Source organism: Engraulis encrasicolus, chromosome 10 (assembly GCF_034702125.1).
Source record: "Engraulis encrasicolus isolate BLACKSEA-1 chromosome 10, IST_EnEncr_1.0, whole genome shotgun sequence".
Classification (NCBI taxonomy): Eukaryota; Metazoa; Chordata; class Actinopteri; order Clupeiformes; family Engraulidae; genus Engraulis; species Engraulis encrasicolus.
Genome location: NC_085866.1, coordinates 18175092 through 18201328, shown reverse-complemented (window position 1 = coordinate 18201328; position 26237 = coordinate 18175092). Strand labels below are relative to the sequence as shown.

Here is a 26237-nt window from a genome sequence, read left to right as displayed (position 1 = left end):
GGCTATTTATTTGAGTTGTATAGTTTGTTGGGTCAGAGGTGGGCCCCAAACATTAGTGAGAATTTCAAGTGGGCCCCAAGTTGGAAAAGGCTAATGACCCGTGTTCTAACTCTTTGTCCAAAACAACGGCCAAAATGAGGATAATGTTCTAAAACCAATTTGCACAGTGCTAATACCGGTAGCCTAATTGGATATGTCGGGAATGGGTAGTTATGTGCGTCTAAAATCATGCATTTGCTTTTGTGTTACAATGTCTGCAAAGACAAGGTACAACAGAACAAAATCGTGTCCGTGAGAGTGAGAGCCAAACTTTTTTAATTGAAGCATTGCTGAGAAGAGCCAGTGATCTTTACTTTTATCATTTGATCTTCAATAAATGTATTTTATTGAATTAGCCTACATTTCTTCTTCTTCTTCTTCTTCTTCTTCTTCTTCTTCTTCTTCTTCTTCTTCTTTTTCTCCTTCTTCTTCTTGATTTCTTTTTGTGTTGCGCTGAAAGCATAAATATAAAATATATAAATGTCCATGATTTTCCTGAATGTCACACTCTGGTGTGTCAATGTGTCTTCGCTTTGTGGCAATACTATAATTGCAGATTCAGGAAAAGACTTTGGTGCTATGCAACAGATTCTGCAGTTTGGTCTGCATCGATATGTGACAAAAAATCTCTGGTAATGACTTTTGTTTCTTACCAGTAGTAATAGATTTGTGTCATTCAATGTGCTAAAGAGACAAGAAATAGAAGAGAGAATAAAAAATATTGTAGAAAGTGTAGAAAGTAGATAACTAACTATGCCCAAAGGCAGGTGAAAATAAAGCTTTTTTAATGTATTTTTAAAAATGTGTTCTAATTTTGACAGGAAACTGGTTCCAGCATTTGGCAACATAATGACTAAATGCCCTTTCAGCCTGTCTGGAATTTAAGGCACAACCAGTAGAGGAGACTCTGAAGACTTGAGACATCTGTTTGGATGATATTGCCCTTGCATATCTACAACAATAAAGTGCTTTCTGCTCTGGTCTCGTCTTTTTAAATGTGCTATTACACATAAGAAGTGAAGTGGATATAGCTTTGTATTTGACTGACATGTTCACAGAGTCCATCAGTCATTCTGTCTTTTCTGGGTGTTTACTCTCTGCAACGGACACTCACATTTAGCACCCTCTTGTGAGCTCTTAGTCTGTGAACTATTTGCCCTTTTGAAGTCCAGTTCTCATTAACAGATTCAGTTATATGTCTGAGCTGGAACTCCGGAACTTATTGGATTTCTTAACTTCACAAATATAATTCTTTCTCTTTTTTTGATGTCCATCTCCTGCCAACATGAATAGAACATAGAAAGGAAAGAATCCCAAGGAGTAGGCCTATGCAAACTGAACAAACCCAGCATTGTTGTTCAGCTCTGGGGAATGTGCAACTCTACGTGCAAGTGAATCCTTATTGCTATACCATCACCTATGCGCACATGCCTGTCAGGCATAGCTTTTTATATTACCTGTGTGTTGCAGGTCATTGAAGTTGCTCTATGTGATGGATGGTAAAGTAAGCCTACCACTGAAGACTTGAGCTGTCCAGTGTCACAGCCTGACAGTCTGTCTGAAGCTGACAGCCACATGTGGAGACGGCCTCCGTGAGCACACTTCACACCACTATGCCAGATGTTTGTTTTTTCTGTCAAGTTTCCAGCCATTCTCTTTTACAATGGCAGTTTGGCTGCCCTTCTCTTCAAGCCAATTGTGGGAAGGTCAAGATAAGCCAGCACGTTAAGTTTTTGCCTTTTTTCAGGTCTACTACACAAAACAAAATAGCATGTCAGGTCAACCACTATATTCTGGTATTGATTTTGAAACGTGCCGTGTTTAGGGAACGTTTTTGGAAACATTGAAACAAGGGGAATCGAAAGGCAACACATGAACTGAAAGCTCAGAGACTTGAGCAATCTATTTTCTCCAACACATGATCTTGAATGCCTGTTTGTGGCTTAGTTGTGGCTATTTTCTGGCTTTGAACCCAGGCCTGTCCAGTATCAACCATGGGCTCTGAACAATATGAACACTACACCAAAGATAGACAAGCTCAATGGTGTGATAATCAGAGCACAGCCACAACCGCAAGTGATGGTCACTCCATCACACTTGGTTTTACACAATACATTTTCAATAGTAGGCAGGCACATGTAATCTATCGTTCAGCCACAAGAACAACATCCCAGAAAAGGGTAGGTGAATCAAGTAGGCTATGTGGACATCTGTGCAGGCCTTCCACTATGCCTTGTTCCTTTTAACACATATATTTTAACACAACACATCACATTTCAAGGAAACACATAGGTGGAAACTGGGGGGATATTTGTGCTACAGACTTGCTTCTTGTATTTCAATTTACATGTACTGTAGATAGAGGGTGTATACAGTACCAAATATACAGGCCAAAAGTGTGGACTCACCTTCTCATTTAATTAATTCTCTTTATTTTTGTGGCTATTTACAGAACCTAGTACATTTTCAGGGAGGGCATCAAAACTGTGAATGAACACATGTATAATTATGTAGGTAACAAAGAAATTAAAATATAAAAAAATACAAACAATTACTAAAAAAAACATCAAAAAATGCCAAACAGTGGCATCAACACAGCAAAACTGAGGGCCTCACATTTTTCAACAAGCTTATTTTTCTGTCTATTTTCAAGTAAAAATACCCAGTCAATTTTAATTGATACAAGCAATACAAGATAGATTTTCTTGATCTGATAATGGGTCACTTGGTCAGCATAGCTGGTTATCTAGGTGAAACAGTGATACAAAAAGTAAAGGTAATAGTGAAAAACCCTGCCACAGATTCCCTTCAGCACAGGTTTGACCTATCCAAGTAACTGGCTATGATTGAATATCAGATCAAGCAAATGTCTGTAAAATGCTTGTAGGGCAAGTGTTTAGTACTAGGTTTCTAGTGAGTTATTGGAGGACTTTAATGTTCGATTAGGATTGACATTACTGACTGGGCATTTTTATTTGAAAATAGACGAAAATAAGCTTATTGAAATGTGTGGGGCCATCAGTTGTGCCATGTTGACGTCAGGTGGATAGACAGCTGACATTGCTGTTGGACAACACAACAGATAGAATGATACTTTTTGGTAAGCACGTAATTCTCCATGTGTTCAAGCACAGTTTTGATGCCCTGCATGAAAATAACAAATGAAAATCCACGAAAACAAAGAGAATGCATAAATGAGAAGGTGAGTCCACACTTTTGACCTGTACTAATATTGATGTGATTGATTTTCCTGTATAAGGCAGGTTTGTGTAAATGTTTGAGGGAGTGATATTGAATTGAAGCAAATCTGGTGAGATTACTTTGGTACACTGCACAAAGTGACAGACATGTCGACACACCTGTGTCTTTCTCAGTCAAAAAAAGTTAGCCTAATTACTTTTTATTATTACGTGTTATGTATGGGCAGTCATGGGTGAGCGGTTAGGGCGTCAGACTTGCATCCCAGAGGTTGCCGGTTCGACTCCCGACCCGCCAGTTTGGTGGGGGGAGTAATCAACCAGTGCTCTCCCCCATCCTCCTCCATGACTGAGGTACCCATGGTACAGTCCCACCGCACTGCTCCCCATGGGGCACCACTGAGGGCTGCCCCCTTGCACGGGTGAGGCATAAATGCAATTTCGTTGTGTGCAGTGTTCACTTGTGTGCTGTGGAGTGCTGTGTCACAATGACAATGGGAGTTGGAGTTTCCCAATGGGCTTTCGCTTTCACTTTTTTCACATGTATTATTTGTTTCTTCGTGAGGCAATTGATCTATTACTTAAATAATAACCATGGATCCAGCCACACTTTCTGTGATGCTGCAGCTGCACAAAATTTGATGAACAACTCAGTTGGTTTTCTCCATACTCACACGTTATTAGGGTGGCCTCACCCAAATCTTCTTGTGGCATTGAAAAGCAGCATAGACATAACCAGGGCTATAACTTTTTTCATCAGCAAATTTGGCTAGTCGGTGTTTAATCTTAGTAGCCACGCATACACTCACTACCAGTCAAAGTGGCGAGAACCTTTTCTTTTCTACCAGCCAAACTGAATTTCCCCAGTGTTTGGAGAGTTGGCTAGTGTTGATTTAGAGCCCTGGACATAGAAATTTTCAATAAAGTTGCAAAAACATGTCTTGTGACAATATGGAGAGAGAATTAGCTGATATTAGCAGTTAGGCTTATATAGCTACAGATCTTGGCAACAAGAATATCATGGAAAAAGTTGATTTATTTCCATAATTCCATCAATTATGTTTAAGTTTCATGGATTGTAGATTCATTGCATATAGAGTAGAGTAGATTATCATTTATTGATCCCAAGGGGAAATGAAGGTGTCCCATAGCATGCATACATACATACATACATTGTATGTAAATACAGAAGACATAATACACTAGACATTACACACATCCTTACGCATATATTAACCATAAATTACCCCCCCCCACACACACACACACACACACACACACACACACACACACACACACACACACACACACACACACACACACACACACACACACACACACACACACACACACACACACACACACACACACACACACACACACACACACCACCCCCACCCCCACCACACACACATATACACACACAAAGCATATAAAACAGGTGATTTTCCTGTATGGCTGCATTGGAGAATAAAACAGTGTAGTGCAGTTAAGAGTGCAATGCATAGATTCCAGTTGAAGAAAAGGCGGAGGATAAAAGTCCAGGTAGGAACAAGGAAGGCATTCATATAAAGTGGGCAGGAGTTGGGGTTTGTTTATGCAGTATATTGAAGTGTGAAGTGTGGGTCACCAGATCAAACAAACAAAATCAGCTGACAGCAAGGATATCTGGGCTTCCATAACTCCCATGCAATGCCTCCGCCAATGACTTCAATGTTAAACGCATCATGGCAATGATCAGTGTTGGGCAAGTTACTCAAAAACTGTAATGCATTACTGATTACATGTTACTGTCTTTTCAAAATAATCACTTACACTACAATATTACTATATTTCAAATGTAAGGCATTACACTACTTTTGCGTTACTTTAGCTACTTTTGCCAACAGAGCTGTAGGCCTGGATCTGGCAATGTATTACAGTGTAAATCAACATCATGAGTCATGACTTTTTCACCTCCAATCCAGGAGGTGTTTTGGCAGCATGCAGACTAAAAACTACCAGGTTCAGAAATAGCTTCTTTCTGACCACCACACTGAATATCACTAAAATCCAGGTAATTGTAATGCATTTGTAACTTAAGTTATTTAGCATGTAACTAAGTGAATATTACAGATGTTTGCCCTGTAATGCCTTACATTGCTGCATTACTGCAAAAAGTAATGCATTGCAGTAATTAATTACACTGACACTGGCAAAGATTAAGACAAAGAGAGTCCTAACCAAGTATTGAACATTGACACATGTAGAAAGTACTAAATTTCAACTGATTTGATGTGACCCGAATTTCTTTTTTTTCCTGAAGAAAATGGTGACTTTATTACAATATTCTAATAATGTGAATTCCTCAATTCATGTTTTTTTGGAGCAGGAAGGCCAAAATGTGTAAAAAAAAAAAAAAAAATTTAAAGAATGATTGGAATTGTTCAAAATGTGGGCAATGCATCTACAATTCATTTAAGTTAAACATTATTGATGGAGTTATGGAAATAAATCAATAATAATTTCGTTATTCTAGTAATGTGACCAGGATCTGTATACGGCAAGTCAGCGGTGGGGAAGGGCTGTCCCCTAGTGGTCCTTTAGTAGACTGCAAGTCCTTAGGGCAACTTCATTGAATCATTACTGAAAGGCCCAAGCAATGTAAAGCTGTCAAGCTAGGTGTGATTGAGATGGCTAGACCAGGGGCTCCCAAATTTTACCATGACAAGGCCATATAGACCTAAAACCCTGAAACCCACCCCACTGTCTCTCTCTCAGAACCCAGTGGCTCAAGTCCAACACCCAGCACATCAGGGGAGGACTACTGGCCGAGATTCAGCAACTGTAGGTTGACATGACATCCCTGCTGTTGTTGGGCCTATGATGCCAAATCAGGGTGGTACTGTAGGTAATTGTAAAAGGAAATGGACACTTAAAGTGTTACTGCATATAACTCTGACTTGCTGCTCCACCACTCTTTAAAGGGACACTGTGCAGGAAATGGTCAAAAAAGGTACTGCAACTATGATGCTCATTGAAACTAGACTCCCTATTGCGAAATTTGATCTTTATATGAAAGTTTACTAAGTAATAAACAAATATTAACTAGTATGGTCCAAGTACAGTAATTTGTGCAGCTAAAAATGGCTATTTTAGGAAATTCAAAATGGCGGACCATGGAGAAGATGTCATGTATGAAAAGTGCCATTTTTCCAGTCATAATGAATACTTAGAATTTGATAGTGGTGCTAAGTATTCATGAAAAAGGTAACATTAGTGAGTGGACAGCATGAATTCTGGAAATGAACAACTAAAAATCTCAGACAGTGTCCCTTTAAATGAGAAATTGTCATTGATGTACTGCATCCACTGCCAGAGCCCTGAAAAGGAGCTTTGCAGGCCACTGAGCCTATGTTGTTTCTGTTCAAATGGTCAGAAACAGACTTCCTGAGGGGGGAGTGAGGGCCCGACGTCCACATGTGGTTCTTATGCTTACAGCTTAATACCGCAGAGTGTGATTTAAATACACTACATCAAGGTTGGCATATTGGCAAATGATACCCTGTGCTCTTTCCAGATGGGATCAGGTTTACACTGAACACAGACAAGACAGATTCCAGAATGTTATGCTGCCTGCAACTGAAGAGGTCAAAATGTTGATGCGCTCTACTGTATGTATGGATTTAAGCATAGGCCCTGTGTCAGGTAATTATACCCTCATAAGGTCTGTTTCTGACAATTTGAGCAGAAATTTGCAGTGACCTGCAAAGCTCACATTTCAGGGCTCTGACAGTGTTCTCCCTGTGCTACCTATCAGCCTCCGGTCTTGTATCCACGTCCCCTGGTGTACTGGCATGTCTCCTGGTATCTCCTCCATGCTCTGGACAATGTGTTGGGGTACACGCCAAACCTTCTTGCCACAGTGTACATTAAGTGGATGAGCAGCACTAAGTGACTTCAGTATGATAATAAACACTGCCTCGTGGTACCTCCAGGTTTGGGACACAAACAAAATGCACATGAGACCAAGAGAAATTATCTGTGGACAGTGACACCACCCGCAGAATAACTTTTTGTGGTGTGTTTTAGTTGTTACCTCTAATTTCTAACCATTGCTTATTGCAGTGTTTCCCAACCAGGGGTACGAGATGTGTGTGTATTGACTGGATCCTTATGCATCTCACTCACTTTTTTTTCTCAGACTGCTGCTCCTGCACGAGTCTGGGGTTACCTAGTTAGATCCACTGATTACAATGGGAGTTTGGGTAATTGCTTCACTCTTGGCTCGTTCACACAAGTAAACATGCAATGATCTTTGTGAAATGCCAGTCTAGACTACTTTGTATTCATTTTATCTATTTTATGTCCCTCTATTGCTGTTTGTATCAATATTTACACTAAGCCTTATATACACTATATTATAAATGGACTTATTTCACTGGCAAGTGAGTTGCTTCAAAATTAAACAGAACGTCTAGGCCTACAGTGACATATTTGGTAGAACCAAAATTACTTGCTGTTTTACCTGTATAAACTGTAATGGTGAAGTCTCTTTTCTTTCATCAATAAGTCAATCTGTCTCATTCATTCATTCATTCATTCATTCATTCATTCATTCATTCATTCATTCATTCATTCATTCATTCATGCATTCGTGTTTAATGTAGACCTTGTAGACATGTTAACACCACAGCTAAAATTTCTCACACATTACACTATACACAGTCTTCTTTCAGCTTGAAATCTTCCATCTTCGTCTGTGTGGCGATTGCAGTTTCCATAAACATCCCAATGTGGTGGACATTGGGTTCACCCATAAGCTCCGGCTCTAAAATATCGTATGTGGACAGGGAAATGTATTGGCTTCCTTTTTATCACACATGTGCTTTTCATTGGGATGGTGTATTTTCAAAGACATGACTCGCTGAGCTAATTACAGGGTTTAGGGGCCACAGCGCTTGTATTTTGGTAAGGGGAGGCGGAAGGAGGGAAGAAGACGTGGGAGAGGGCTGAACTGATGTTTCTCACCATAGGACTAGAAATTTAACGGGTTTACTGCTGCACCATGACCCAGCCAGGGTTGTGTCATGCAGTGGCCTGCTTTATCCCACTGAAGGACGAGAGTAAACTCTCAACATGCATGTACAGTAGATGGAAGAGAGGAATGGGGGAGGGAGGTGGGATGCTCCTCTTTGTTCCACATGGCCCCAGGACAGAGACTCAACAACACCCCCTTTGCAAGCCCGCACCCAAGTAACCATACCTGATTCAGTTTAGTTTGTTTAGTGACTGGAGCTGGAGCATTGCTTCAGGTCTGTGCATGGGCTTTGTTTGCTCTGTGTGAACTGTACCAGACCAGATTAAGGTGAGGTTTGAGAGCACTGATAAAGAGGCCTAAGTAAGTACAGTTTACTGAAATGGGTCTTTAAATTGTGTTAAATAGGCTATGGGCTTTATTTGGTTGACTATTTTCTATCTTTCTTTTCTGACATGTTTACATGCAGACCTACATGCTTAATAAAATAGAGTTGGAGGCAAACACCACATGTTGACAACTAGTGTGAATTCATGAAACAACTGGCTGTTATATTTATATTGCAAGTCAAGTGTTATCATTTTTAAAAAAGTGTTCAGTTTTGTCTACCAAGCAAGGGCAGGTGGCTTGTGCCATGCACTGGATTGTTCCCGGTCCTGGAGATTGCGATTTTGTCCAGCAGGTGTCCTCCTACAATGCTCTTGCTCCCCCGTTACTCCGTTTCACCAGATAAAACCATGTGCGACCTCTCCGTGTGTTTAGTGTGCAGTTTTGACAGACAGCTTTAAGTAGGGCGGGAGAAGCTCGCTCGAGAACGCAGAGTGACCCTGGCCATGCCTGACCGCTGTTGTGAGTGACCGTGTGAACAGGTGTGGTCTCCACAGACATGTGTGCATGCCCGTGTTGTCAGGAGAGCGCTCTGGGAGATTGAACTTGATGTACACATAGGTCGAGAGCGCTTCATCCAACAGAGAGCAGTCAGCGGACGGGAGCCTTAATTCTGTGGCCCTATCTGAAATGGAATACTACACGCTAAACCACACCTGAAGGGAGCTGAAACAGGGACAGGTTGCGCGCCATGGCCGTGGACGGTAAGTACAAATTCATATGAACTTTCTTTTTTTAAAGTTTGGCTGCTAATTCAAGGATTTGCATTTTGATGCAAATTGTGAAACGATGGTTCTTATATAGGCTACAAAATAGGCACATAAAAGTCTACAGGACATGGGTTTAATAAATAAATCCTTTCTTGTTGTAGGCTAGCCTAAAGAAGGTGCCTGAACTGACCACTATTCCAGAGAGAAGAGAGTGGGGTCCATTTGAGGCAGCCTTTTACTCTTACTATTGGTTGATTTTCAACCAATTTCTCATGATTTTTGCACAATGTTAAAAACAAATGTTGATCACTAGCTGAATGCACCCTAATGCATTTAGCTAGTGATCAACATTTGTTTTTAACATTGTGCAAACATCATGAGAAATTGGTTAAAGAAGCTTAGTGTGCCACCAGGACTACATTATAGACCCTACATAATGTCATAGTCTCATATATGTATCCATCTGTTTCACGACTTTCTGATGTGTCTGTCTTTTTGTCCCAGCTGTCCTCATGAACAACAAAGCCCTAGACCTAAAAAAAAAACATTCCTGTGCTATGTCGTCGCCGTATTTTCTGCGTGCATTCTGTGCGTATTTCTTCTTTCTTTCTCCTGCTGTGGTATCCAGGTCTGAACTTGTCTAGAAGTGCCAAACCCAAGAATTAGCTCGTGCACATCTACAGAATGTCATTACCACTGTCATTACGAACTGTTTGGGGTTCCGATGCGCAAAGATGGAAAGACAAGGAATCTTCATGAATAATACATTGTGTGGCAATTGGTCGATACAGTTTGACAGATGTAGCCTATGAGTGGAGGGGGTGGGGGTGGTGGGGTATACATGGCATGGTGGATTATTGCAGGCATCGAATGTCTGTTGAAATGCCAGACTTTTGCAGGATTAAATAATTAGGCTATAATAATGTGAAAAATAGGCCTAATTAAAAATAAGTGTGGAACATTGTTTCAATCAAAAATAATACAATAACGTGCATAGCCTTTTTGAAAATGCATACCATGAAAGACCACTTTTGGAGCGCTACACAAAGAGTGAGGTTTATCATTAGGCACATGATGACATGTACAGCTCTAATAACTGGCTGTCAGGGACATGACAAAGGCGATGTCTGTCTGCTCCAACCCACTAGACAGGTCTGTCATGGTATGTTGCAAACCTGTTGCAAATGCTTGTACATGCCCATTCTGCCATGATTGTCCACTGCAGTCAGTCTGAATATGGAATAGATTTGTTAAGTGTCATGATACAAATCCATCAGTTGTGTTGTAGGCCTACTGTACGTGCAGTTTTGTAGACGTCAACAAACTCTATAGTAGTCTAGCTACTGCATATGTAAATATCTGGAATTACTTTTTTAGTCATTACAACACACAAAGTGGTAAGCAATAATAATACGCTATCAATCAATGCCTAGTAGGCCTATTTGACAGCCTTATGAGGGACCACAATGGAAATAAGTCTTGGGACTTTTTTGTGTACACCCCTGTCTATTTAAGCCATTTCAATGTATGTTTATTGTTGCTGTACAGTGTTTTTACATCTAATAGACTAAATAAATTCATTCATTCTTTCATTCATATCCTATATGAAAATAATAACTGTCTTTTGCTGATGGTGAGCATGATTTAACAAAAAATGCCTATGGGGTGAATATATAGAAAACTAGATGTGGCACGTTCCACCTCAAACACACCATCTTGAATAAAAGGGTGCCAACACACTGTTGGCAAAGCTCCTCTTTTACCACCTTCAGGATAGTGTCTGATCACAAATTCATACTCATTCAAGCAGTGTTACGAAGAGACCTCGTGTTTTGAAAATGTTCATATATTTCTTTCTTTCTTTCTTTCTTTCTTTCTTTCTTTCTTTCTTTCTTTCTTTCTTTCTTTCTTTCTTTCTTTCTTTCAGCTGCATCTAGTTTTAGCTTCTGTCGGCCAGCTGTGGAGTACAAGGCCCTGCCGGAGGACTTCAAGTATCACCTCTCGCGCTGCACGGGGGGCAACTTGACCTGGCACGAGGGCCGGCACAAGTTAGCAGGGGGGCGCTCAGTCAAACTGCTGCAGCAGCCCGGAACCGAAAAACTGCAGGTAGGTCTTGCTAGTATATATTCTATATTCCTACAATACACAACCCACCTAACTCTTCACTCCCAAAAAAATTGCAAATAGTTAAGGGTCTGGTCATACAGTACATCCCTCCAGTTTCCCTAGAAAGCAAAATATTACTTTGCTGAACAGGAAAACGGTCTACTCTTTTTTAGAGAAGTGAAAAGATCAGCTCTCACCTCTCATCCAAAGTTCCTTGCTTGCTGTTAATGATGTTTCGTCTAGGAGTGAAAGAGAACTGTCACAGATCCCTTGCCATTGGGAAAATATTGAATAAATGTCACAAGAATGTGATGTCAGCCAATCAATTCACATGCCATTTTAATTAAACTTGAGCCCAGCAGAGCCTGAATATGACTCACTGATCCGGTCGGTGGCATTTTGAATTTCACTGCTCTTTTTTAAATGCCACAACGGAACGACACGGCCTCTGTCATTAGAGTAACTCACACAACTATATGATATGGAGACAAGTGTTACAGCACACAACCTACTTTGATGCCTCATTCAAAGCCAAAAGTGGCCTTGATTTCTCATCAGGCCACATACGGTACAGCTGCTTATGTTGTTAGACATTAAGTTTCAACTGTACATGCAAAATCTGTGAGTGATTTCCTGTGTGCTGAATATTTTATAAATCTCCACAATTAGTATAAAACATGTGATGTTCCACATAGGCCTATGGGTACAGAATGACTGGCACAGGGGTTTGATTTTTACCTATCCTAAATAGTATGTTTTTTCTTTTTTTTTTATTCGGCATGGTCGTGCATAATTTTGCATTTTTGTGGTATGTGAAGTTCACCTCTACCACATTATAATCTACCTCTACGGTATATGCATGCAGAGTTTTTAATCATTGAAGAAAAATCATCTCAATAGCAGACAGTGGTTATAGTAACACTCCGGCTGTTATGCTCCGGCTGTGTAAAAGAGCACTTTGCGTTTGAGTTACAGAAGATGAGATTGTGGAGGGCTGGAGAAGGGGTTGCTGGCTGGGTAGGGAGCGAGGCAGCACTGTGAATCCACCATGACACGGGATGCTTTTAAGTAGTTCATCTACAGGGAGCAGCCCACAAACTGGCCCTTTTCATACCACGGCTTCTTTTAATGACCCATTCTCTCTGTGGCCCCATTTCATATGCAGGAGAGGCTGGTCTCCGTGAGAGGCATTCTTATGCTTTATTCCTTCTCATGGATATCCAATTGAGACTTTACTTATTTACGTCCAAGGAGCTTTGTGTTTTCCCCGACATTCTTTTGGTAGTTGGCTTTTGATCAGCCTCTTAGTTAGTTAGCAGGATCACCAAACTACTTGTGGATGGATCGGATGGCGTTTCCGGCATCTCAGCGTTTAGTACAACAAACTACTTCATTTTGTCATCTACACAGCATCCGTATGTCAGTCATCCCCATGGTTGCATGCTTTGCTGTAGTCTCTGAGATGCATTTGCACAAAGACTCCTACACAGAAGAGAGAGTGTAGAAAATCAGTCTAAATGCACTCTTCATCCTCTCTCTCTCTCTCTCTCTCTCTCTCTCTCTCTCTCTCTCTCTCTCTCTCTCTCTCTCTCCATCTATCTCGCCAAATGAGCCCTTTGTCTGAGGAGAATAGGAGAGATGCTGCCTACCCAGGAGGCACTGTTACTGTTAGCGGGCATTCAGTCAAAGTGGCTTTAAATAGATTGGTCCTTTACTCGGACATAGCACTGCTGGTCTGTACAGAACAACACCAGGGCATACGTAGGTCCGCATGTGTGCCCCTGTCTTCCTCCTGCCCTGCTTTCCCTCCTCCTCCTCCTCATCCTCCTCTTCCTCCTCCTCCTCCTCCTCACAATCTATTCTGTATGAAGTGACTAAAATCAGTCAGTGTAGACTCAGCCACACTCAAATGAATCCCTCTCACTACTGCTCCCTACAGTTTGTGTTTTCTGGATTTTTTTTTACTCCTTTTAATTAACAGCAATGGCGTGGTTGCTAATCTGATGTCGTTATGGTGATGTTAATTAGGATGTTGAGGTCGTTCAGAACTGGTTATTAAAGAGGAATAGAACATGGTGTACCGAGGGGTCGTGGCTCTTTTGTTAAGGCCCAAATTAACTTTCTCTAATCTCGTCAGTGGTGTACAGTCTTTGCACATGGTGCTCTTTAATGAACACACTTTCTTCCGTAATTACAGTTTGCAAGAGTTGCATTTCTGTGGACTCAATAATTCATAATGCCCGTGATGAGGGGGATTACTTTTATTACCTCGTTGCTGCATGTTTTATTTCATTGGCTAGCCCTATGTTTACATGAGACATTTAATTCAGAATGAACTCACTTTAATTCTGAATGAAGCTTAATCTGCTTTGAAAACGTCATGTAAACACTTCACAATTTGGAATTAAATGAAAGAACAAAGTAATCTTGACGGAGCTATTTGAATTATTAATCCTGAATTAAAAATGTGCGCCATTGACGATATTTATACCTCTATTTGTATATATGTTTGTATATAAAGAGTGCTACTTAAAAAATATCACAAGAGTTGCACTGGGAGAGCTGTGGGGTGAAGGAGTACTGGCAGTCTCGAGAGATATTTTTGTGGGTCACAGCGATTTTTCAGGTTTAATTGGGGACCATGCTTAATTTCAACCCTTTCAACTTCAAAGTGGGGACTTTTTTTTCTTTGACATCTAATTGGCAAAAGAACCATCACATCAGCAAAGCAAATGTTTTTTAATTATTATTTTTTTATCATTAAAGGGACACTGTGTGAGATTTTTAGTTGTCTATTTTCAGAATCCATGCTGCCCATTCACTAATGTTACCTTTTTCATGAATACTTACCACCACCATCAAATTCTAAGTATTCATCATGATTGGGAAAATTGCACTTTTCATACATGAAAAGGGGGATCTTCTCCATGGTCCGCCATTTTGAATTTCCAAAAATAGCCATTTTTAGCTGCAAAAAATGACTCTACTTGGACCATACTAGAAAATATATGTTTATTACTTAGAAAACTTTCATGTAAAGATCAAATTTGGCAATTGGCAGCCCAGTTTCAATGAGCAGCATAGTTGCAGTACCTTTTTTGACCATTTCCTGCACAGTGTCCCTTTAACTTTACTTTGCCCACTCCCTGGTATATGGGATGTAATATCGCAATGGGACCTTCTTGAATGCATTAAAGGTAAAACATAAAATGGATGTAGTAGAAGTTGGAAAACATTTTTCTTTAGTTGTTTGGTTCTAATATTTTTCTCCAGTTCAGCTAATTGGAAAATCAATACAGAGTCAGCCTGGAACCTTTTGAACTCTGAAGAGGCTCTTGCCCACCTGCAAGAGATAATCTGTGCAGGAAGAAGAGCGCATTTCCTACTTTGATATTTTTTCAGAGAGTGAATATATGATCAAACCCTGGAGCTTGATCATAGTCAAACCCTTTCTTGTGAAGGTACAAAATGAGATGTTGGTCAGGTATACATTAGGGGTGGATATTGGCAAGGGGTTCACGATTCGATGCGCATCACGATACACATGCCACGATGTGATACTATCACGATGCATTGCGATATTGTGTACAGATATAACCCCTTGCTGCACATTTGTAGCTAACTAAATATTTATGAAGTTACGGTAATTAGAAACAGAAAAGGAGAGGGAGGGAGAGAGAGGGAGCATCTCCAGACACAGTTACATTTTGTCGAGGTCAGAATGTGTAGGGCTATGACGATATTGAATCGAATCATGATTAATCTTGATATGCAGTCACAATACTGACCATTGTGATGCAAGGGTGCAGTATCGTGATGTGTCCTTTCAAAGTTCTGTTACCCTTTAGTCCAGAAAACAACCACATGATATGATGTAATGGTGCATCATCATCATTATTATTTTGAAACTTTATTATTAGCCTTTTGCAACGTATTCTACATATAAACGATCATAGTTTTTATTTATATTTTTATTGTGTAATGTTGGCAAAGGTGAAAAAAGAAAATGAATGAAGTACATATGGCAATGCATCACACTATTACACATGAAGGCTAGTGGTGAAAAATTTCAAATGTACCAGTTGCTGACATTTTTGACCAATTTTCAACCATGACATCCTTTGTTCGCCAGAGTAACCCGTTAAGAGATAGTTCAGCAAACCTGGCAGTGGTACGTGACTGGTGTTTGGGAGAGGTGGGGGTAACAGGACTACTGTAGTCATCCAGAGAGAGAGACAGAGAGAGAGAGAGAGAGAGAGAGAGAGAGAGAGAGAGAGAGAGAGAGAGAGAGAAATATCTGGGCTCAGGTAGCCTAGAAATCTAGACGCCCCTAGTGGCCGCAAAATGAATTTGCTCCCGGGGCACAGCTTTGCTGTAGGGGTTTTTGGCGCGGCCAGGCTAGGGCTCAGGTGCAGCACAAAAAAAAAAACGAAAAAGCTCTGCAGCGAGTGTGTGGGTGGAGAGGTTGGGTAGAGGTGTGTGGGCATGCGGGCGTATGTGTGCGCGCGTGTGTGCGTGTGCGTGTGTGTGTGCGTCACAGAGGGACGGCTGCACACTCCTGTGACATTGCCGTATGACCGACACGCACCATAATCTGGCACTCCCAACAGAGAGCTGGTGTTTGTGTTTGATGAATGGCACAAGTGGGAGGGGAGAGAGGGGGACGGGATGTATGGGAATGTTTACTCCTGCATGTTTGTCTGACACAGTATACTATGTGTATGTGTGTCTGCATGTTTGTTTGAGATATATCTTTGGTGTGATGTTTGTGTTTGTTTTTGCTGTGTGTGGAGGTGCATTGTCCAGAGCAGTTCCCCATGGAGAAGTATTGTGCAGAGAGAGAGAGAGAGAGAGAGAGAGAGAGAGAGAGAGAGAGAGAGAGAGAGAGAGAGAGAGAGAGAGAGAGAGAGAGAGAGAGAGAGAGAGAGAGAGAGAGAGAGAGAAACTAATGAGGCAGCAGATGGTGGAAAACAGTTGAGAAGTGAAGAGTTGGTTACTGATGCAACCACGAGGCTTTGGGGGAGATGCAGGTAAGGTACAGTACAGAGAGAACACATATAGTGATGCAACAGAGTTATGAGCACGTCCAACAGAGGATGTCCTCGGACTGGACTGAGTTTAAACACAAACCCCTGTGATGTTACATGAAAGGGTTGTGTGGTTATGTATTTGTGTACACTTATCACAACATTCCTGGCAAATGCAAGTTGTAAGTCAAATGCAAAGGCAAATGTGGAATGTAAGGCAAAGTATAATGATATTTCCATTTTATTAACCATGTAATCAAAAACCCCAAACCAAAAATCCCATGTGCTTGTTTGATTGGCTTAAAATATAGGAATTTTTACAAGGGATACAAACAATTAATCGATTAATCAACTTTAATCGATCAATGCATTAATCGATTAAAAAGCATTAATCGCAACTAATCGACAATTCAACTGACAAGAGACCCAGGTGAAATGGGCATGTGAAGAGTGTGTGTGAAGAGGGGTGTGAATACTGGGAATATTTAAATCACCTTTGAATTAAAGAATTGAAATAGTATTAATTTAAATGTGGTACTTTATCTCAATTTGTTATAAAAAATGTAGATTTAGTAGGGTTTTTTTTTCGAGAAACATTGAGAGTTTGGGGGGAAAACGCCGCTTATCAATTAATCGTAAGTCGATCAATAAGACTATCAACTAATGATTAATGAATTAATCCATAATTTGCATCCCTAATTTTTACCATATGTTAAATCTGCAGTACCTTTGATGTTCACAAATCTTACAACTGTGACAATACCAAACCCCAAATTCTAATGTACTAATGGTGGCTTAGTGATGGGAACCAGTGCAGAGGGTGGAGTGGCTGGACATAGAGGACACATACTGTTGTAGGAAATAATAACAAGCAAATGATGATTACTGACATCTGAAAGGTTTGGCATCTGTCTTGTCCATATGTCCCCAAGCCAGTGACTCCCCTCTGACGAAGGGAGGATGGTAGGGAAGACGAGCCACTTTAAAAAAGAAGGGGCTGCGTTTAACAACCGCAGTTTGCTTGATTATGGAGTGGTCTCTGTGCCAACCAATCAGAGAGGCGCTGGTGATTCAATGATCCATCTTAATTATACTCTGTTCACACGCCGGAACGTGGTTATTAAAACACTTTATTTCCCACACGGCCATGAATGTCGTTGGGATATGTGTGTAGTCAAGAGGCTGAATGCTTGTTTTGGTGATGTGGTGATTGTGTGTGTGTGTGTGTGTGTGTGTGTGTGTGTGTGTGTGTGTGTGTGTGTGTGTGTGTGTGTGTGTGTGTGTGTGTCTGTGTGTCTGTGTGTCTGTGTGTCTGTGTGTCTGCGTGTGTATGTGTGTGTTTGTGTGTTGGGGGGCGGGGGGGTGCTGGCGTTTGCTCTTGCTGTGGTAAGGAATGAGTGTGTTCGTTATTGATGATGACTTGGGAGAGCATAGCATACCCATCTTCCCACCAGTGGACTACACTAACCTATGATGTTGTTTCTTGTTGTTTTCATTTGTTCACGAGGTAAACTTCTATGTTTTCTATGCATTTGTATATCCTTGCAATGACCCGGTACCCCCCCCCCCCTTTCATTACAGTAGCCTATATACACAGAGCATATTGAATAAAAACTTTCAAAATTGATCATTTTCGATGTCTCCCTCACTGTGTTTTTAATTCTCTCTCTCTCTCTCTCTTTCTCTCTCTCTCTCTCTCTCTCTCTCTCTCTTTCTCTCTCTGCCCACCGCCAACCCCTCTCTCAGCTCCGAACAGGAGATACGTACTCTGTGTATCACACCAGCCCCATCCTCCCTAGTCTTTACCGACCTGTTGTGCTTTGGAGTCAACAAGATGTGTGTCGCTGGCTGAAAAAACACTGCCCACACAACTACCTTACCTACGTGGAAGCCTTCTCCCACCACGCCATCACAGGTACTGTGTGTGTGTGTGTGTGTGTCTGTGTGTCTCTCTGTCTCTCTGTCTCTCTGTCTCTCTGTCTCTCTGTCTGTGTTTGCCTGCCTGCCTGCCTGCCTGTGTGTGTGCGTGCGTGCGTGCGTGCGTATGGTTGGTTTCAGGGCTCTAAATTAACTTTTTCCACCACCAGCCAATTTGGCTAGTAGACATTTTTTCTTACTAGCCAAATGGAAGGTCAACTAGCCATTTTTTATCTCACCAAAATAAACCATGCGTTAATTATGTTTCTTTTAATTATTCCACTAAACTCTATCCTCAACACAGATAAACAATACAAACATTATACTCAACACATTTCACTGTTCAGTTTGTTCTATAATTATTTAGTAGGCCAAATTATTTTTATTACCTGCATTTTCATTATTTTTTATTCAATTTCCTCTGAAAACAGTGAATTGCATCACACATGCCTCTCACATACCAGGCCTACGCTTGACCATATACTGTACAGACAGCCAAACACTAGCCTATTACACCATCACCCAAACCTCACATGCAGTATAGGCCTACACCTCACACAAACACAGCATGCCTTCAACACACATGTTGCACACATACCAGACTTTCAACATACACTATCCAAACACAAAACCTCATCCCCACACAGTAGGCCTATCACTTAAACTTCACACACAGTAGGCCACATGCCATGGACAATGCACAGAAGAGAGGGGTGGGGAGGAGAAGAGGAGGACACACACACACACACACACACACACACACACACACACACACAGCCAACTCAGTGCGATGTGTATGATGTCTGCATTGTGTGTTTCTTTATGCTGCTGCTGCTGCTGCTTCACACCTTTAGGTTCCTGCAGGATTAATAGCCTACTTGCTTCACTCTAATATCATGCGCTTGGAATGACAATACTGTAATTAGGCTACGCTATGTCTAAACTAGTAGACATCCAATAACATCACGGAGACCACCAGCTTTTACTTTGCTACTTTCATAGCGTCGCTAGTTTTTTGTTACCGTTTTTTTTTCACTTACTCGTTCATCCATGTCAAACTCGTGCATGGTCTTTCCGATGGCGTGGGCATTATTAGGAAACGACAACTCCATCGTAGGTAGTTGCGAGGACCTCGCAAATATCAGACGACTTCTGACAGCAGGGCTACACGGTTTTGACAGACAGCTGTCATGCTCCTCCACTCATGCCGTTTTCGCTCACCACCACTCCATTTCAGCGTCACTACAGTTGCAAGTTGCATTCACCGACACATAACCTTGCTCTAACCACTGCCACATTCTTTTCACCCGTCCAAAACCGAAATAATCTGCGCTAGTCCGCTCATTGAAAATATTTGATCAACAGTAGTTCCAGCGCGGGCATCTAACACGCAGCCAATGAATGTGAAGCTGCGTTATTGTGATTAACGGCCAGCCAATGGGTGTGGGCTACATCATGACGGTAGGCCGAATGTTCATGGCCTCATGGGTAATGTAGGCGCCGTTTTACGTTCATCAGACGGCATTCAGCAGATCTGTGCTGGCAGCTGTTTGACGTTCGGGCGCGCGCTAGAGTCTACCGGCCAATTTGGCTAGTGGATGATTTTTTCTACTAGCCAAAATGGATTTTCACCCGCATTTGGCGTGTTGGCGTGCGTTAATTTAGAGCCCTGGTTGTGAATATTTAAACATGACTGGATTTGCATTTGTCTACAGTATACTATACTAAGTTGAAGTGGGTTTGTTTTGTGAGCAACAGGGATGAAAAACGTTTGTTAACTTCATCCCCATGATGACAAAAATCCATTTAAAAACCACAGATAAGAGTCATAGGGTTTCAAAACCATATCCAGAACCCCATTAAATAACCGCATTTCCCTCCACCTCGCAAAGGGGAAAGTAAAAGCCCCACACGCTGCATCTCCACAGTTACCGTAGTCAGCTATGAAGCTGGAGAAACCACAGAATTCCCCTCCTCCACCTCCTCCACCTGCACCTCCTCTGCACCTCCTCCACCTACTCCTCCTCCACCTCCTCCTGCACCTCCTCCACCTCCTCCTCCTGCACCTCCTCCACCTCCTCCTGCACCTCCTCCACCTCCTCCTCCACCTGCACCTCCTCCTCCTGCACCTCCTCCACCTCCTCCTCCTCCTCCTCCTCCACCTCCTCCTCCTCCACCTCCTCCAGGCCTGGGTTGTTCTCGGGCTTGGAGGACTCTAAGTGGAGGGAAAGTCCTTCCCACCATGATGTGGCTGCCATCTGGATTCGTTAATGAGCAGGACTCCAGGAGGCAGAGCTAATGAGAGGGAGAAAGAGAGAGAGAGAGAGAGAGATAACCTGCTTCTCAGAGTGGAGGTGATCACAGAAAAGAGCAGGGGAAATTGGACCTAACTTGTACCCAACTTTCACATGCTGTCTTTGAAATGTGTCGTGGTGCTTGGATTACCAGGACATGCTGGGACAGGGTGAACACGGGGTGATCCAATAAAATTAGAGGAGACATCTAGCACAATAGACACACAGACCGAAATGTTCTATTGTAAAGCAAACAGTGATGGGCAAGTTACTCAAAAACTGTAATGCATTGCTGATTACATGTTACTGTCTTTTCAAAATAATCCCTTACTATATTTAAGATGTAAGGCATTACACTACAGGTACTTTTGCATTTCTTTAGTTATTTTTGCCAAAAAAAACTGTAGGCCTAAATATGGATCTGGTCATTTATTACAGTGTAAATCAAGCTAATGAGTCATGACTTTTTCACCTCCCATCCAGGTGTTTTTGGCAGCTAAAAACTACCAGGTTCAGGAATAGTTTCTTTCTGACCCACCACACTGAATACCACTAAAATCCAGATCATTGTAATGCAATTGTAAAGTTATTTAGCATTGTTACTAAGTACATTTTACAGATTTTTGCCCTGCAATGCCTTACATTACTGCATTACAGCAAAAAGTAATGCATTACAGTAATTCATTACTTTTGTAATGCATTACTGCCCAAAGCTGAAAGCAAACGATAAAGTCCAATTTTTGCAGCAGTAAAACATTTTTACCGGTATATTCTATTTCAAACTTGCAATGTGCTTTTTGTATGCAATATGTCACTCCCATGATGTCAAATCGGTGAGCTGCTGCTGAGGTTAGTCAGATGAGGGCCTGCTGTCCATTGGTGACAGATGCATTGGGGCGAGAGTTCACCTCTCCACTGACAAAACCTCCTGCTTGTATGTCCAGCTGAATCTTACATGAGTCGCCAGGGGCTACTAGCAGAGCTTAGTGTCATGATGTCATCATCAACAACCATGGCACGTCCTACTGTAGGCAGGGCTTTGTGTACATAGTGTAAGAAATAAGTATGGAATGAAGTATGAAAATGTGTCTGTGGGTGTATGAGGGTGGTGCTCAAGTGGAAATGTGTATGTGCTTGTTGGCACATCCATATGTATGTGTCCTTTGGACAAATGGACGGATCTGTATTCATTGCATGTACATAGCCTAATGTACGTATGCTCATGACATATTAAATAAGTAAAGGCATATTATACATACAGTACTGTATTAAGACATACTAGACATACTGTATGACAAATAAATAGATACATTTATAATATATTAAGTATAAATATGACATGTTAAGCATATAATAAATAAAGATATATTAGTGCTATATAAATCAATTTTGAATGATTTGATAGTATTTGAGCTTGTGAATGTGGGGTGAAAGAGAAGCGAAGAGAAGAGAGGAGAATGTCTGTACATGCTCACATCTGTTTGAAGCCTTTGGATGCTGCCGCTTGGCAGGAGATGAATGGGGTGTGAAAGGACTTGTTCTGGAAAGCTTGTTGAAACCATAAAGAGCCTCTTGACAGTCATGCATGTGTGACTTCGGAAAGTCCTGATAACAGCCTTGATTAGAGCAGCTACTACTACACATGCTCCACGATTCCAAACTGGGGAGGGTGGCATTTCATTTCCTTGTAGAACAGAGATAAAGGATCTTTTACAGCATCTCAGTGATTATGTGGTCTGCAATACAGTAGAGGAAAGCTGTTACAGTTTGTTGCTTTGTCCGTTTCATCGCCCCCTCTGCTGTTATGTCCCAGGCTTCAGACATTTTTTCATATTCTTTCTTTATACTGTATTAGGCCGTCACAGTCCTCATCAGTGCTTTACAGATTTTTTGTTTTAACATTGATATTTTGAAACTTCAAGACACTGTTTATATAGTAGGAGGCCCGACTGTGTATAACTGTAGTCAAAGCAGTAGTTTGTGTGAAAAGCTGCATGTAATGTTTTGCTAATTTACTGATTCCATTTGAAAATAATTATGTATGCATATTTAAATATTTGTGCAAGTATGAATAAAACTGAAAGCCTGAAAAACTCTGTGTGTGCTTGTGTGCGTGTGTGTGTGCGTGTGTGTGTGTGTGTGTGTGTGTGTGTGTGTGTGTGTGCGTGTGTGTGTGTGTGTGTGTGTGTGTGTGTGTGTGTGTGTGTGTGTGCGTGCGTGCGTGCGTGCATGTGTGTGTGTGTGTGTGTGTGTGTGTGTGTGTGTGTGTGTGTGTGTGTGCATGCATGTGTGTGTACGTGTGCGTGCATGCATGTGTGTGCTCGGGGGACGTGTGTGTTTGTGTGTGTGTATGCATGTGTGTGTGCACGGGGGACATGTGTTAATTTGTGTGTGTGGGGTGTGAAAGAGAGAGACAGACAGACAGAGACCGACAGAAAAAGAGAGAGAGTGAGTGAGTGAGAGGTAGAGAGACTTCAAAGAGACTGTCTGTGCCTGTTTCTTTATCATGTGTCTGCATGTGTTTGTGTGTACATGCGTTTATGTGTGTATGAGTGCACTCACATGCACATGCACATGCATGTGTGCGCATACGCACAAACTCACAGACACACATGCTTGTTTGTGTGTGTATACGATGTACACATGCATGCAAATGGGCAGAATAGAAGATGGGAGGCCTCTATCTGCTCCATACAGTACAGTAGGCTGTCCTCCTCCCTCTCCTCGTCCTCGTCCTCCTCCTCCTCCTCCTCCTCGCCTCCGGGCTCCTTTAAGAAGCCTCAGGTCCGCAGGGAATCGGCTGGCACTCATCCCCATCCCTCTAATTGGACACAAAGCATCAAGGGCAGAGGCATGCTGGGACCTGTGCGGTGGAGATTGGGGGGGGGGGTGGCTTTCTGGAGACTTAGCACTGGGCTGCAGAGAGGCACAACACAAGTACACAATGAATTTTGCAGTGTTTGCTCAACACTTTCAGAGACGGCTGTGACTCTCTTAGTGCTGAATCAACTCAGCTTTACTGTGTATGAAGCAGACGGAGAGAGAGAGGCAGTAGTAGTAGTAGAAGATGATGATGATGATGAAAAAGGACAAGATAGAGAGAGACAGAGAGAGAGAGGGAGGGAGGGAGGGAGGGATGGGAGAGCGAGCTAGAGGCTGGCTAGCTGTAGAAAGGCAGAAGGAGAGTGGAGATCATGGATGGCAGCTCTAAGGCCAGACCAGCCCCAGGCATAGTTGTTCTCAGGCGGCATGTGGCTATGCATCGCACACATAAAAGATTTATGTAGAAACTTGGACTCATTCTATCAGCGCCGTATTCCTTTGCAAAGGGTTGTGACAAGATCACACAAGAATGTTGACAATCCACCTCACCATCACTAAAATCCTCCTTGGTACAGCAGCCCAGCCATTTTGATCAGAATAACAAACTGTGTTGGTTTATAAATATATTTTTGCTTCATGCCTTTATTTAGATATGACTGTGGAAGTGTGAGATGGTGAGAGGTCGGGAAATGACCTCTGGTCAGGCTGGAACCCGGGTCCAAAATGTATGCTATGTTGCCAACATAACCATGTTTCCCTCAGCTGTGTCAGTGTCTGGAAATATCAACATTTTAAGGGGCCGCCATACCATAAATCCGGAGACATGGGTCCGATTCCGATACGTGGTCATTTCCCGATCTCTACCCCCCTATCTCTCTCACCCTCTCTTGCACGTTCCTGTCAATGAAATCTTTTTTTTTTTTTAATATATTTTAGGGGCTTTTTATGCCTTTATTTTGATAGGACAGTCTGAGATGGTGTCAGGAAACAAGTGGGATAGAGAGACGGGGTGGGATCGGGACTCGAACCGGGGTCCCCGTGGGCATGCAAGCCCAAAATTAGCGCACTGCGCCACCGCGCCCCCCTTGTCAATGAAATCTAAAGTGCCGGCCCCGCCGGCTGGGCACTGGTCTGCTACTCCGGTGACCAGGGTTCAAGTTTGGCCCGGGTCATTTGTCGAACCTTCCCTTTCTCTCTCTCCCCACTGCTTCCTGTCACCCTCTTAATAGTCCTGTCACAAAAAAATAAAGGCTTAAAGGAACAGTCCACCGTGTTTCAATAGCAAAGTGTGTTCTTCTCCGATCTGAGATGAGCTGCTCCCGACCTGCTTCGTCTTCGGACGCGCCCCCTGTCAGCAACGTGCGCGGCCCAAACTCGTTCGGAGTACCTCGTCTTTTACATATTGATACCTTCACTCCTAGCCCCCCTTCCCCCTCCCCCTCTCCCTTTGTGCGAGAGGACTAGGAGTGAAGGTATCAATGCATCGAAGAGTCGTAGTCGAAGTACTCTGAATGTGTTACTACGCCTGTCATTACTGTGCCATTTCTCTATCTAGATAGGAAATCGCCACGTTTCATTTTGTGCAACAACTTTTGGATCGGTTTACAGGGATCGTCGTGCAGGGATGTTTAAATAAGGACCACACGGAACAATTTGGTCACTTCTAACTTAACGCACCTCATGCTGTCCATAGGCAAAGCTGAGCCAAGCCAATGCTAAAGAGTTTGGGCCGCGCGTGTTGCTGACTGGGGGCACGTCAGAAGAGGAGGCAGGTCGGGAGCAGCTCATCTCAGATCGGAGAAGAACACACTTTACTATTGAAACAAAGTGGACTGTTCCTTTAAAGCTCAAAAAAAGAAATGTAAAGTGCTGAAAGAAATGTGAACTGTCTGTGCATGCAGGTCGTGCTCTGCTGCGTCTGAACGGGGAGAAGCTGGAGAGGATGGGCCTGGTGCAGGAGACCCTGAGACAGGAGCTCCTCCAGCAGGTGCTGCAGCTTCAGGTGCAGGAGGAGGGACGCAACCTCCAGCTGCTCAGCCGGGGTATATATCTGCCTCTGTGTGTGTGTGTGCGTGTGTGTGTGTGTGTGTGTGTGTGTGTGTGTGTGTGTGTGTGTGTGTGTGTGTGTGTGTGTGTGTGTGTGTGTGTGTGTGTGTGTGTGTGTGTGTGTGTGTGTGTGTGTGTCCATGCGTGTGTGTGTGCACGTGTGTGGGTGCATGTGTGCATGCGTGTGTGTCAGAGAGACAGAGAGAGAGAGTTTGCGCATACACTAAAATATCTAGTGCATTTATTTTGTTTCTAACCTAATCTTTATATAGGCCACAGTGTGCATATCTCTTTCACCTCCCCTCTTCTCTGACCTTCTCTCCACTCTGTTCCACTGTGCCACACAGGTTTGGTTGGAAACCTGTCGTAATCCATCCATCCGTGGGACCTCTCACCGTGGCAGAGCAGAAGGGGAGAAGATGAAAGTGAAATAGGCAGAAGGAGGACACTACAAAGCATCGGACCGTGGAGCTGTAACTTTGCGTGTGTATGTGTGTGTGTGTGTGAGAGATAGAGAGAGAGAGAGAGAGAGAGAGAGAGAGAGAGAGAGAGAGAGAGAGAGAGAGAGAGAGAGAGAGAGAGAGAGAGATTGTGTATGACAAAGAGAGAGAGAGAAAGAAAGAGAGAGAGAAAGAGTGAGTGAGTGTACAGTATGCACCATAGCCTGTGGGCCT

The 26237-nt window shown here is 42.4% G+C and overlaps 1 protein-coding gene across 1 annotated transcript; it reads left to right on the top strand.

The window, feature by feature from the left end:
• Positions 1-9273: 9273 nt before the first annotated feature.
• samd10a (sterile alpha motif domain containing 10a) lies at positions 9274-26059 on the top strand. The gene is made up of 5 exons (XM_063209615.1): positions 9274-9344; positions 11278-11456; positions 18230-18398; positions 25419-25559; positions 25911-26059. Exons 1-5 carry the CDS (start codon positions 9332-9334, stop codon positions 25931-25933), a joined length of 525 nt encoding a protein of 174 aa, XP_063065685.1. The 5' UTR covers positions 9274-9331; the 3' UTR covers positions 25934-26059.
• The last annotated feature ends 178 nt before the right edge of the window (positions 26060-26237 follow it).